A 14336-nucleotide genomic window follows, 5' to 3' on the forward strand; every position below is an offset into this window, starting at 1 on the left:
CAAGGTTCTTGGTGTACACAAGCAATAACGCTATTTCATACTATGTACTAAAAAGTATCCATCTTGGAATATACACAGGAATCTGAAAGACTTTCTTCTTGTCTCAGGAAAAAACCTAAACCACACACCCAGCTGTTCTTCAACAGTTTACTACCTACAGCTACTCCAGAACAATGACTTACCAGTTAAAGCCCTTCAGTGACAAGAAATAGGAACTCATTCTGCTTAACTTCAGCAGAAAACAATATTTATTGAAAAGATGAGGAAGCACACAGAAAACCAGGTTCAAAAGGGGCATTATCCAAAGTTATTCTGAGAAATCAAAACAGCAAGAACTAACTGATGGTCTCAGTAGAATTCTGGGACAAGAATGGGTTCCAATATTTCCCTGCTGGTTCATGGGAGACTGAAATCAAGATGCAAACTCCTGGAAAAGAGGCTCCCATTTCCCAACAACGGCAGAGTGCTCACCTGTGGCTAGTGGAAAGGACACCCTGAAAGACCCACCGCAAGGGTGCACACACACAGGAGGGGTATTTCTCCAGAGAGATCTAAGCCGCTCTTACCGATCAATGTGGAACAGACATTGAACTGGTAAATATAATCAATGTTCATTATGGTGAGTGCTCTTAGGAAGCACCCCTGTTAACAACTGCCAGACCCACTTGCTGGATAAGTAAATTCATTTGGAATGAGAACTGAATCCTTTCATTTATTAAAAACTATATTATTTTAGTTATATTGCTAAGAAATAAAGAGACAACACTGATCCTTAGCATTTAATGTGGAGAATATTAGAGGGTGTTATTCCACAAACTATCAAATATAACAAGTTACATTTTAAAATAAAATACCAAAAAATTTTAAAACACTATTCAGTGTTACTCAGGAAAGCCACACTCCATACCCCTTAACCTTCAGAGTATGTTCCTTGCCATTTTCCTGCTATTACTCTAGTTACATATTAAAATAAAAAACAACTTTACTCTCTACCAAGACTTTCTTCAGCACCACATCTGGAATGCGACTCCCCATGTAACACAGCTTCCACGGGAAGTGCTTTCCTGATTTATTAAAGTTACAAGCGTTTCTCAATATGAATTCCCCATGTTAAATCTTCATAATCAGGCTACCACTTCTGATACAGTTACTGCTCCGTACTCCTGCAACTATTCTCTTGTATATAAAGATTTGTATGACTTACTTCTGAAAGCTTTTGCACATTCATTCCAAATATGATTGGCCTCTCTCTCGTATGACTAATTTGATAAAAGAGTATTTTTAGGACTTCCTGCCTCTATTATCCTCTGAAGTCTCCTGTGGATCAGCTTCTGTGAGAACGCTTCTAACATCTACTCCGCTCTGATTTCTCACTTGTGAGTTTTTCGATGTATACGAAGCCCTGAATTCCAGCAGAAGGATTTCCCACATTCAGAGCACTTCCATGGCTTCTCTCCTGTATGAACTCTCTGATGTTCACTGAGAGATGACTTTTGAGTGAAGGCTTTCCCGCATTCACTGCATTTGTGGGGTTTTTCTCCTGAATGAGTCTTCTGGTGTATCTGAAGTGACGCCTTCCTAGGATAGGCTTTCTCACATTCGCTGCATTCATAGGGCTTCTCTGTTGAATGAGTTCTCTGATGTATAATTAGCTGTGATTTCCCACAAAAGGCTCTCTCACAGAAGCTACACTCATAGGGTCTCTCTCCTGTGTGTGCTCTCCGGTGTATAACGAGGTATGACTTGCTGCTGAAGGCTTTCCCACACTCACTGCACCCATAGGGCTTCTCTCCCGCGTGAGCTCTCAGATGCGCAGTGAGCTGTTCCTTCCTACCGAAGGCCTTCCCACATTCACTGCACTGATAAGGATTATTTCCTGTGTGAATTCCCTGGTGCACAACAAGTTGTGTCTTCATGCTGAAGGCCTTCCCGCAATCCCTGCACTGATAGGGCTTCTCTCCCGTGTGCATCCTGATGTGAACGAGGAGATACGACTTACTCCTGAAGGCTTTCCCACAGTCACTGCATTTATGGGGTTTCACTCCTGTGTGAGTTCTCTGGTGCACAATGAATGGGGACTTCAGACTAAAGGCTTTGCCACATTCACTGCATTCATAGGGTTTCACTCCTGTATGGCTTCTCTGGTGTAAAATCAGCTGTGATTTCCAGCTGTAGGCTTTCCCACATTCGCTGCAACCATAAGGTTTCCCTCCTGAGTGAATTTCCTGATGGACAATGAGCTGTGACCTGAATGAGAAGACTTTCCCACACTCGATACAGGAGTAGGGCTTCTCTCCTGTGTGGACTCTCTGATGAGCATTGAGGTTTGACTTGGCACTGAAGGCTCTCTCACATTTAGTGCATTCGTATGGTCTCTCTCCTGTATGAATTCTGAGATGTACAATGAGCTGTGATTTACAACGAAAAGCTTTCCCACATTCGTTACATACACAGTTTTTTTCTATACTATGAGTTCTTTGATGCTTAAGAAAATATGATTCATCACACCCATGAAACTGATCAGGATTCTGTCTTAGATAGCTTCTGGCTGAAGCTAAGTTTTGTGTCAAGCTTTTTCCATGTGTATTATATTTAAGGAGACTTTGTCTTGAAGAAATGTGGCTTTTGCTCAGATGAAGCTTTCCAAATGCATTACAAGCATAGCTTCTCTCAACACTTTCGAGTTCATCTTGATTTTTCTGGTACCATTCTTTCCAACCTTCTAGAAAAAAAAACAAAAAACACCATATATTTAAAATCATAACACAAACCGAATACAGAACTAAAGGGCTTTAGAGTGTTGTAATGAGTGTTTTTCTTTTGGTCCAGGCCTCTGACACACTGGTTTAAAAGAAATACTGGCCAAGTGCACACACATCACATAACCAAGCATGGGGGCAAGGGGAAGTGAATCAAACCAAAATAAGTCCCTTTACAGAAATGGGTAGCCGATTAGCAGTGATCAAAAATGTTTTTTTAAAAATAGAAGTTTAAAAAATTTAGCCTGCACTTAGAAGCCAATGCCAACTATTTATGCCAATTTTATTATTGCAGGAGTTTACTCATAAAGTTAATTCACAGGATACAGAATAGCTAGGCATGACATGTAGGTAGGTACAATGAGACATTAAAAGAGAGACTGAGTGAGCCATAAGGAAAGTAAGGCAAAAGCATTCCAAACAGAAGGAAGAGCAAGTGCAAAGCTCCTGGGGAAGGAACCTGTGTGGCATGGTTAAGGAACAGAACAAAGGTCAGGACAGCTGAGACCCCCTGAGTGAATAGAGTGAAGGCAGGAACCAGATTAGGCAAGGCCCCAGGAAAGAGTTTTCACCCAAAGGACTTTAATTAGAGGGGATCTCGATTTATCTTGTGCTTTTAAAAGATCAGTGGCCGTTATGTAAAAATGAATAGGAAAAGGGCAGAGAGACAAATGAAGAGCCACTGCAGCAGTCCAGGATGACAGGGTGGGGCTGGCTGTCCTTCTGGAGCTGAGCAACGTGGACATACTTGGAGAGAGAACTAAGAAAGGTACTAATGGACTGGATGTGAGAACCCAGAGGAGGGGAGGACTTAGTAACTCCTACATTTGAGACTTGAGAAGCAGGTGGTGCTGCTCTTTGAGACTGAAAACACTGAGAGAGAGACATGTTCGGAGGAAAAACAAAGGACTCTGTTTTGGATCTTATTACATTTGAGATCATAGTTAAGTATCCAAATGGAGAAGCAGGTAGGCAGTTAGACCTCAGTTCAGTGCTCAGTAAAAAGTAGGCATCAACAGCACATACAAGGTATTAAATGACGTTAGGGATAACGTCTTCTAGGGAACACGTGTTAATTAAAAGGGATGCCAAAACAGCCCTGGAGCAGAAGACATTTAAGGTTGGAGAGGAGATGCAGAGAGAATGGGAAAGTCCATCTGTGAGGCCCAAACACTGTGAAGATGACAGTGATAGCAAGACAAGGGTTAAAGGAAAGGAACAGCAGCAGGGTGCAGTCTAGACAGCAGCCGTCCAGACAAAAGCATTCCAAACAGAAGGAACAGCAAGTACAAAGCTCCTGAGGAGGGAACCTGCGTGGCATGGTTAAGAAACAGAACAAAGGCCAGGACAGCTGAGACCCCCTGAGTGAACAGAGTGAAGGCAGGAACCAGATTAGGCAAGGCCCCGTACACACTGTCTGTGTGTCAGCACCCATCAGACACACAGCCTCAGTCACCCCCGTACACAACTGCTGTGCTGGGGGCCTCAGTAGATGTCCTGCTTTCTCAGGACTGCTTGCTAAACACTTTTCTCCCCAAAGTGGTGGGAAACCGGAGGAAGAAGAGCAATTTCAGAAGTGCCTTCCCATTTCTGCCACTGAGAATGCAGAGTGGGAAAGCCCAGGGGCACTCTCCTGCAAGCATATAAAGCTGGGACCAGAGCACACAAGGAAAGGAGAAGGAGGATGGTGATTCTGCTGTTACAACACTGGGAGGAAAAAAGCTTTGATTTTCAGGACAGAAGAGCCTTTCCACAGTTACAATATAGAAGAGAAGCCCAAACTTGGACAACTCAAAAGGGAAGAGTAAGCGGGGTCAGGGAAATAAAAGCAGGGTGATAAAAACCACCTAAGATACAGGTGAGACTAGGCTAGGTTTCAGAATTCTTTTAAGAAAAGAGCCCAAGGGACTTCCCTGGTGGTCCAGTGGTTAAGAATCTGCATGTACACTGCAGGGAGCATGGGTTCCATCCCTGGTCGGGGATCCAAGATCCCACGTGCTGTGCAGTGTGGCCAAAAAAAGAAAAAGAAAAGTGCCCAAGAAAGTAACAGTTGTAATTTCCAAGTGACTGGTGTGAGAAGAGAGAAGGAAGCAATGAAATCTCCTAAAACAGTCAAGGGGAGAGAATGAAATGAAAAACTATGGGTAAAGTCAAGGGACTTAACTGCAGAGGCAAGAGAGAAAACAAGGCCCATGACTACGGGAAGGAAGGCAGAGAAAAAAGGTGCCAGAAGGAAGGAAACTAACCCAGAAAGCAACCTCTCGGAGCCACGGGAGGAAACCGAGGGCCCCGTCCTTACCTGAGGACTCGCGGGCTCATCCCAAGTCCACCCGGTGGTTCAAGGACTTCAAAGAACAGTTTGCACACACAACACTCCCTCAGTGCCAGCCCCGGTTCACTCCAGACCTCCCCTCTCCATGGTTTCTGCTCACCCACCTGGACAGCTCTGACGGGAAACTTCCGCGTTTATTATCCATGGCTCTTCTCCTTGCTCCAACTTGAAGACTAAATCAGGTTTGGTACCATGATACCCTGTTTAGGGAAAATCACAAAGGATGTGGGCCAAACTGCTGGGGACTAGAAAAGGAAGCTACGAGCTCAGAAAGGAAGCAGCTCGTTTGCACTTGCGGGAAGATTACAATGAGGGGGTGAAGACAGAATAGGGACTAAGAACATATGACCTCCAGAGCTCAAGTCCATAATCATTAATTACTTCAGAGACCCCGGGATAGAACAACAAAAGAAAAAGTGGTAGCAACTTATGACTCACAACCTGAGCCGAAAAGAGAAGCTGTACTTACCCACAGACACCAGGTTACTATAGTTTTCCAGAGTCACATCCCGGTACAGGTGCTTCTGCGCAGAATCCAGTAACTGCCATTCTTCCCAGGTGAACTCCATAGATATATCCTTGAATGACGACAATCCCTGTAACAATACACACACCATTCCACAGGCTGCAATTATACTGGGAGACATGGAAAAGATGTAGAGGACCCAGGAAAGGAGAATGTCCCTCCACAGACTGCATCCTGAGCCCACCACTTGCTTTGAGAGAGAATTAAAAAATAATAATAATAAGTGAGCCTCCGTGTGCTAGATACTCTTTTGGGTCCTGAAGACTTCAGGATGAGTGAAGCCCACTCTGGCCTTCAGAAGCTTTTAGTCTTGTAGAGGGAAATGAACAGCTATGCATGCAGAAAAAATAAGGTGTTTCCAGTCTGATAAGAACCTATTCAGGGAGACCTTGCACGGGGTGGTGAGCACAACTCTAACTACAGGCACCAGACACACAAGGTCTGACCCTCCGGAAGTGCCTGCCGTCTGGCCGGCTGCTCAGCCCACCTGAGTCTCAGTGGGAGCGAGCACATGAAGAAAACATTCCAGGGACTTCCCTGGTGGCGCAGTGGTTAGGAATCTGCCTGCCAATGCAGGGGACACAGGTTCGAGCCCTGGTCCGGGAAGATCCCACATGCTGCGGAGCAGCTAAGCCCGTGCGCCACAACAACCAAACCTGCACTCTAGAGCCCACGAGCCACAACTACTGAGCCCGCATGCCACAACTACTGAAGCCTGTGCACTCTAGGGCCCGTGTGCTGCAACTACTGAGCCCACATGCCACAACTACTGAAGCTGCGCTCCTAGAGCCCGTGCTCTGCAACGAGAGAAGCCACCACAATGAAAAGCCTGTGCACCGCAATGAAGACCCAACGCAGCCAAAAATAAACAATTTTTTTTAAAAAAGAAAGAAAGAAAAGAAAATGTGCCAAATAGGTGACTTCCCAGGCTTCTTCCAAGAAAATAGGGGTCCACAACTGAGTCAACCAGGGGACACCCAGCACAGACTGTGAACCTAAAGCCCAGGTCGCGGAGCCGCAGGACACAAGCCAGTGCGGGGGCGTCTGCTCCCCGAGGCGCACGGGTCCTACCAGGCGGCCCTGCGGCAGTGTCAGCCGTGCGGCCTGCATGACTGGTGCTTGATGCCTCTGAGAACTACCCAGTGTGCTCACAATAAATTCCTCTCACAGGACCAAAAGATAGCAGCAAGCCACAGACCCTCAGGGGATCATTCAATAAGTACTTATTAGGCACCAACCGTGGACACAGTCCCTGTCCTCAGTGGGTTTCCATTCCTGCAGGGGAGATGCCAGTAAACACACAGCCACCTAGCACGCAGGTGGTGACAGTGCTCTGACAGGCCTCCAGCAGCTTCATGGCAGAGAGGCGGGGAGGAAGACACAGGCGCTATCTCAGATGGGTCATCAGGAGCCCCCTGCTGAAGCGACATTTGGGCAGAAACACAAGCAGTGTGAGAACGAGCTCTGAGATTTCTTCGGGAAGAGCCTTCCACGCAGCATGAAAACAAAGGCACAGGCCTGCAGGGCTCAAGGACGTGGTAAGGACTTGGATTTCATTCCACAGGAGGAGAAGCCCCCGGAAGGCCTTGGACAGGGTGGCGCGCTCTGACCCCCACCTGAGAACATTCTGACTGCCACAGAGAGGGGAGGGGTCCTAGTTCCAGTGAAAGATGAAGGTCCCTGGGGCTGGAGTAAGAGCGCTGGGGTAAGGAGCCGTGGTTGGGTCCCAGGCATCCAGTGAAGCCAGAGGCAGAGACGCCCCGGTGGAGACGACAGCGCAGAGAGAGAGAGAAGGACGTCGAGGAGAAGGCAAGGATCTGGCCGAGCAAACGGAAGACACTGCCCTCTACAGGTTGGGAAGCCTGCAGGACGAGAAAGGGAGGGATGGGGGCTGAAGACAAGGAAGCAGCAGCTAGAGGAGCCCCGACTGACGCCCTAACAGGCTCCTCCCCAAGAACGCTGCCTGCAGCGAGGGGGACCCCGGGGAAGACACAGTGAGTGCAACTCTGGGGGAGCCTCAGAGGCCAGTGGAAATACAGGGTAGAGCCCTGTCACAGGCTCCAAGCGATCCCCGTTGTGCTGGGGACTGACCGCCAGATGACAGGAGCTTCCCATCCCAACCCACGAGGAACTCCCACAGGGACAAAAAGTGAAGTGGGAATAAAGAGAAGAGCCTCCCATCTCCCACAGCCTGAGTCGGGGAAGAAAAGGGGTTGGAGTGTAGCCTGGACTTTCCAACGCCTGGAAGTTAACTTACATCCAAATACTTGGCTCTTGCCAAGATGACTGCCAGGGCCGGGGAGAGACAGCTGACAGGGCGCGTCTGAGGTCGTGATGGAGAAAAATGAAGCCGTGACATCAAGCCCAGGGCATTCATGCAGGGGGAGGAGAAACAGGAAGCAAGGCCTGAGGCAGATGCCACAAGAGCAAACGCAGACCAAAGGGACAGGATGGAAGAAGAAAGGGGTAGAGCAGAGAGTGTATTTTATTTTAAGCCTTTTGCTATTTTTAAGCTTGATAAGAATAAAAACAAAATACAAAGGAAATACTACAAAAAAATTTAATTGGGCAAGCATAATCAAGAAATGAGGAGACTTCCCTGGTGGTCCAGTGGTAAAGAATCCGCCTTCCAATACAGGGGAAGCGGGTTCGACCCTTGATTGGGGAACTAAGATCCCACATGCTGTGGGACAATTAAGCCCGAGCTCCACAACTACAGAGCCCGCGTGCCCTGAAGCCCTCGCACCACAACTAGAGAGAAGCCCGGGGGCTTCCCTGCTGGCACAGTGGTTAAGAATCCGCCTGCCAATGCAGGGGACATGGGTTCGAGCCCTGGTCGGGGAAGATCCCACATGCCACGGAGCAACTAAGCCCGTGTGCCACACCTGCTGAGCCTGCGCTCTAGAGCCCGTAAGCCACAACTACTGAGCCCGTGTGCCACAACTACTGAAGCCCGTGTGCCTAGAGCCTGTGCTCTGCAACAAGAGAAGCCACCGCAATGAGAAGCCCACGCACTGCAATGAAGAGTAGTCCCTGCTCCCCGCAACTAGAGAAAAGCCCTTGTGCAGCAGTGAAGACCCAACGCAGCCAAAAATGAATAAATAAATAAAATTTAAAAAAAAAAAGAGAAGCCCGCGTGCCACAAGGAAGAGCCTGCCCCACAATGAAAGATGCCGCAGCTAAGACCCGAAGCAGCCAAAAAAATAAAGAAAATAAATAAATTTTTAAAAAAGAAAAGAAAGAAAAGAGGGAATGACCAAGACAGGGTGCATAACTCTAAGATAGAAAAGAGATTTTAAAATTCATAAACGATCACTATAGACAAGCAGTTCTGCTATAATGTGATGTTACCAAAAAAAAAAAAAATCACCACTATGCAAAGTCTCCGGCTTATGGGAAGAGCAGGGTTGGCGTGTGACACCTTTGTAGCACACATGAAAAAAGAAAATCAGGAACCTTAATAAAAACAGTAGCAGTTTTATACATGTTTGATTTGAGAAATACATAAATACTACCATAAATATGGCACTGTACCTTGAAAAACGCCTGACGTTTGGGTGTCAGAAGGGCCGTAGGTTAGTATAAAGTGGTGAAAAGAGGCTTGCCTGAAATCAGTCAGGAAGCTCACATTGTTCCCTAAGATATCAATCATGTTGAAACAAATTTACATCCTTAAAGCAAACATGATAGCAGAACTGACTGTATTTACAAATTTCTTCCAGTAAATTTGAAAACTTAGAAGAAATGGAAAATTTCCTAGGAAAATAAAAGTAACCAAAATTTGCCTAGAAAGAATTAGGAAGACCAGACTGACTAGCCCATGGTCATAAAATAAACTGAAACAGCAATCAAAGGTATACCCTCTCCATAAACACAACAGTCCCACACTATCTTGAAAAGTAAGTTCTATCAGCATCCAAGGAACAGAAAATTTCTCCCATATCTAATCTGATGTAGAGCCAGGAAATGATAGGAAACCCATCACACAAAACCTGTATAACCCTACAGAGCAGGCAAGGACAGCACAAACTGTAGTCCAATCTCATTTATTAAAAATACCTAGATAAAGACACTAATAGAGTAAAACAAATCCTGTACATATATACATAGCAAACTATGAATGAAGTTTATCCAGAAATTTAAAGGACAGTCCAAACTTTAAAAAAAAAACACAACCGTATCAAAGAAATAAGTAACATTAGTACATTAATGGAGGACAATCATCTCAATAGATGAAATAAAGTACTATGAGGAAATTTAACGCTTTTAAAAATCGGAATTCAGTTTGTTACAGGTAAAAGTAATTTCCCTAAGCCTATTAAAAAAATCATACTTTGTGTGAAACTAAATCAGGAACAAGACACGGACGCTCACATCAACTCTGCTAGTCAGCACTGTCCCAGAGGACCCAGCACAGCAGGAACAAAGCAAAATGCCAGCGATAAACACTAAGCAAGAAGAAACTACTGTCATTATTTACAAACATCTGATTTTCTGACTAAAAAACCTAACAGAAACAGCTGGCATAACATGAGAACCGATAAGAAACATCGGCAGGGTGGCAGTTAAAAAATCAACATGTAACAGCTCTTTCATACATCAACAGTAACCAACTTGAAAATGTAATAAGAACCACAACAAATCTAGAAAGTACTCAGGAATAAAGCTTAAAAATAGAGAAAAACTTAACGAAAAATACACATGTGATAAAATACATAAATGCAGAGGCAAAGAAAACACAATAGCCCAGATATGGAAGCAACGTAAGTGTCCAGTGATAGATGAATGGATACAGAATATGTGCTACACACACACAAACACACACACACACACATACACGCGAACATTACTCAGCCATTAAGGAAAACCCAAAATCTTGCCATCTGTGACAACATGGATGGAACTAGAGAGTATTATGCTAAGTGAAATAAATCAGACAGAAATACAAATACCATATGACCTCACTTATATGTGGAATCTAAAAAATTAAATGAACAAATAAACAAAACAAAAACAGACTCATAGACACAGAGAGCAAAAAGGTGGTTGCCAGAGGTAGAGGGGTGAGTGAAATAGGTAAAGGGGATTAAGAGGTACAAACCTTCATTTATAAAATAAATTAGCCACAGGGATGCAGCATAAGGAATATGGTCAATAATACTGTAATAACTTTGTACTGGGACGATTACCAGCCTTGGGGCAGTGATCATTTCATAATGTATGTAAATGTCAAATCACTATGTAGTACACCTGAAGCTACCATAATATTGTATATCAACTAAATTTCAAACATTTTTATATTTTTTAAAAAAAGAAAAAAAAAACAGAGGCCTGAGTAATCGAGTAACATTTATGATAAGTAGACTCAATGTGGTATAAAGATATTCATTTTCAACAAATTAATTTATAAATTCAATGAATTCTCAATCAAAATGCTAAGAAGATATTTCTTTTCTAACACTTATTCACAATAAATAAAATCATACGTTTGGACTACCGCTGCTACAACTAAAAAATTAATGGTAAGTTACAATCCTCATGAACATCAGAGACCCACGGAAGCAAGGAGGACTAAATGAACCAAATTTCAGAGAGAGGAGAGCTCTTTCCAGGTGAGCTAAGAGCTGGCTGGCTGTTTACTTCGCCAAGGGCATTTGTCGAGCCTGAGAACAGGTGGGATGGGGTCAGCTGAGACAGAGGACGACACCAGGAGAAAGAGAAACCAGTGGAGCCTTCGATGTCCCCCTGGACAGCAGGCTGTCCCCCTAGGGCATTTGCTGAGTGCGGTCAGTACAGGAACTGGGCGGGAATGGCAGACTGACTCTCCCATAGTCTCAAGGCACTTAGGACACAAAGTACTGCGAGGGAGGAGCCTGCGATCGGCACACCCCGCTGAAAATACAGGTGAACCGAGTCGAACTAAAGCAGCACCCCAGCCCCAAACCAGCTCAATGTCTGTTTAGATGAGGTGATCAGTCACTCCCCAACTGCACAACAGAGGAGAGGGGAAAGAGGCTCTGGTAGAAAGTAACATTGAACTTCAGTCTCTGTGGCTGTTCCCTTTATACCAATTCATGTATACACACACACACACACACACACACACACACAAGTAAAGAGAGAATGACAGAGCTAATCTGGGGAATCTGAGTGAAGGGTGTTTTTTTTTTTAATACAATACAGATTATTTTATACTATTCTTGTAACTTCTCTAGTTTTGAAATTATTTCAAAATAAAACATAAAATGTAATAAACTTTAGGGCTTTCCAGATGATCCTTTGCCTACTGAAAGGGCCCTACACAATCTGGCCTTGCTCTCGCACGCTCCCTCCCCATTCCTGCCGCACGCCTTCTTTCCACTAGACAGGGCACCTGCTGGTTCTCACCTTAAGGCCACTGACTTAGCTGCTTCCTGTTCTGTGCCCCCATCCTCCCATGATCATCCAGCTGTCATTCAGATTCTGCTTAAATGCTGCCTCAAGACAAGGATGCCAGTCTGAAGTAGCCACCCAGCCTCTCAGTGCATGAGCATTCACAACTTTCTTCATGATGTTCCCCTGGTATGTCTTACCATCTCCCATACCCTTCACGGGGTCATGGGCCCTGTCAGTCTTGTTCACCCCTGCATGCCCTAGAAAATTACCTGGCATAATAGTCAATAAAGGCTTGCTAAACACGTGCACTCAAAAACAAGGAAAGACTGTCTCCATTTGTTCAAGTCTTTTAGGTCTTAAGAGGCAATAAGAGCACAGGCTCTGAAGACACTCTGCATGGGTCTGAATCTCAGCTCTGCCACCCTCGTGTCCTTGTTTCCCTTACTAGTTTGGGACCTGGCAGGCTCCCCAGTTTCCTCAGCTGTAAAATGGGGACATACTTGCCTTACAGGGCCGTGAGGTGCTAATGACGTCACACACACAAAGTGGCTAGGCCAAGAGTGGTGCCTATTAATATTATTCAACAGTTGTGAAGTCTTCTTTTTTCAGGTCCTGTACCCTTATGGTCACTTATTTTATCTTTTCCAATTGCTATTGCAAATACGTTTTCTCTCGTTGTACTCTCTGTATAGTTATTGTTTAAAAGCAAAAAGTTCATTGATTTTGAGGTTAACTGTACCCCTCCGGCCGCCTCGGTGAAATCCCTTCTCCCCTGACACTCAAACTCTTCCTGTCACACTTGATCACCTAAAAAAGTGTCTATACTATTACTAATCGCTTCTCTACATCCTGCTGCCCACAGTCGCATGCAATCCCTTCGCCTCTCAGGAACTGACCACCTGCACCACCCCCGACATTCTCTCTGCTCTGGAAAAACTGCTTAAGACCCACACATTCGGAAGTCCAGGCGGCACCTTTCGGCCTCATGAAATACTTCTGAGGCATTTCGTATCATGGCTTCTAGGAAGCTCTCTTTTCCCAAATTTGCAGCGGAAGAAACCACTCTCCAAATGTTCTGTCACCTCCCTTGCACCCCAGCCCTTCGGCACCGCCGTCCTGGTTGCCCGAGTCCTCTACTGGTCCCTCCTAGGGCTCTCCTCGTCGTACCCTGCGCTCCCCCGAACACAGGCGCCTTTAATCTGCACATGTTAGTTGAAAACCCCTACCCAAGCCTACAGACCCGACGACAGGCACTGCGCTTCGAACACCTACAAGCCCGCTCGGCCCCTGGATACATCTTCCAACAGTGTTCTCAAGGCCGGAAACACGAGCAGCGCGCCAACGGCTCGGTCCACTGGCCCTCTCCCCTCGCGACGCGGATCCTTCCGGCTCTGAGCCCTCGAACCCGCCCGCCACCCTGCCCAGCGACCACCCTCCACAAGAGACCGCAGCTTCTCGAAAGCAAGAAACGTACGTAATTCCTTCGCACTGCCAGCGCCAGTCTCAGCGTCAGCACACAAAGACACTCGGTGTATGAGCATCTCAACAAGTGAATGAACAAAGAGGAGGTTAATTTCCCTGATGGGGCCCGAAAGGGCTGGACACGAAGACAACTCCGTACTTGTGTGTGAGAAACCTGAAACGACAGAGGATCACTTCCTTCACGAGGACCCTCGCTGCCCTCAGAATTCAGGGGCCGCTGTAGACCATAAAACAGGGTACCTGCCGAAGGACAGGGCACCGGACACAAAATGCCCGAAGACGAGGAACGTTCCTGGAGACCCAGGCGGGCGGCGGCGAACACGCGAGTTCAGGCCCTGGTGTGGCCGTCACGGGATGAAAACGGCTACGCTCACGGCCCAGTCAGCTTGCGCAAGGGAGAAAGTCCCGACTCACCCAACACGAAGCTGTCCGGGACCTGCTGGCCATCCCGCGCTGTTTCGTGCAGGGTCTCCCGGCTGCTCCCACCCCGCCCACCCAGCAGGGGCTTCGCGCCCCACGGAGGGAGGGTTCGCGGGCACCAGGCACCTGCCCGTCGGGGCTGAGTCCCTCGCAGGGACGCGGGCTCCGGGACCAGGCGGAGGGAACCGGGGCGATGAGTTTGTACCGTTCCGCAGCCGTGAGGCGGGAGGGACCGAGGGCGGGCTGGCCGCCTCCACGCCCGGATCGACCGTGGGGGTTCAGGCGGCCAAGAGCCTGGTGCGCACAGGACGTTCCGGGCCAGGGTACCTTCGCGTCTCCGCCAGCTCCGCGGCCAAGGAAACAGTACGTCCCCAGCCCGCCTCTGTGCACAGTCGCGCCGCAGGCTGCAGCCCGCTAGGCGCGTACTCCGCTGAGGCGGGGG

At 46.8% G+C, this 14336-nt stretch overlaps 1 protein-coding gene across 4 annotated transcripts; it reads right to left on the reverse strand.

Moving 5' to 3' along the window:
- Window positions 1-766: 766 nt before the first annotated feature.
- Window positions 767-14336, reverse strand: ZNF26 (zinc finger protein 26). 4 transcript variants are annotated; one of them, XM_089894308.1, is made up of 4 exons: window positions 14100-14336; window positions 5561-5687; window positions 5196-5291; window positions 767-2722 (listed from the first exon to the last, which is right to left on the reverse strand). In XM_089894308.1, exons 2-4 carry the CDS (start codon window positions 5658-5660, stop codon window positions 1371-1373), a joined length of 1548 nt encoding a protein of 515 aa, XP_089750434.1. In that variant the 5' UTR covers window positions 5661-5687; window positions 14100-14336; the 3' UTR covers window positions 767-1370. The 4 variants fall into 4 exon arrangements, with proteins under 4 accessions (XP_089750434.1, XP_089750433.1, XP_022453929.1 ...); XM_089894307.1 differs by having other exon boundaries at window positions 14222-14298; XM_022598221.2 differs by having other exon boundaries at window positions 13889-14214.

The sequence above is a fragment of the Delphinapterus leucas genome, chromosome 14 (genome assembly GCF_059928025.1).
Source record: "Delphinapterus leucas isolate spDelLeu-1000000601 "Yukka" chromosome 14, BTC_Dleu_Yukka2, whole genome shotgun sequence".
Lineage (NCBI taxonomy): Eukaryota > Metazoa > Chordata > Mammalia > Artiodactyla > Monodontidae > Delphinapterus > Delphinapterus leucas.

What these genes read in the sequence shown, in the direction of transcription:
- ZNF26 (XM_089894306.1), bottom strand. Translation starts at nt 5,738, where the DNA reads ATGTCTCCCAGTATAATTGCAGCCTGTGGAATGGTGTGTGTATTGTTA. An exon ending in TAGTAACCTGGTGTCTGTGG is followed by an intron (nt 5,292 to 5,560) that starts GTAAGTACAGCT and finishes TTCCCTAAACAG; the next exon opens with GGTATCATGGTACCAAACCT. An exon ending in TTCCCGTCAGAGCTGTCCAG is followed by an intron (nt 2,723 to 5,195) that starts GTGGGTGAGCAG and finishes TTTTTTTTCTAG; the next exon opens with AAGGTTGGAAAGAATGGTAC.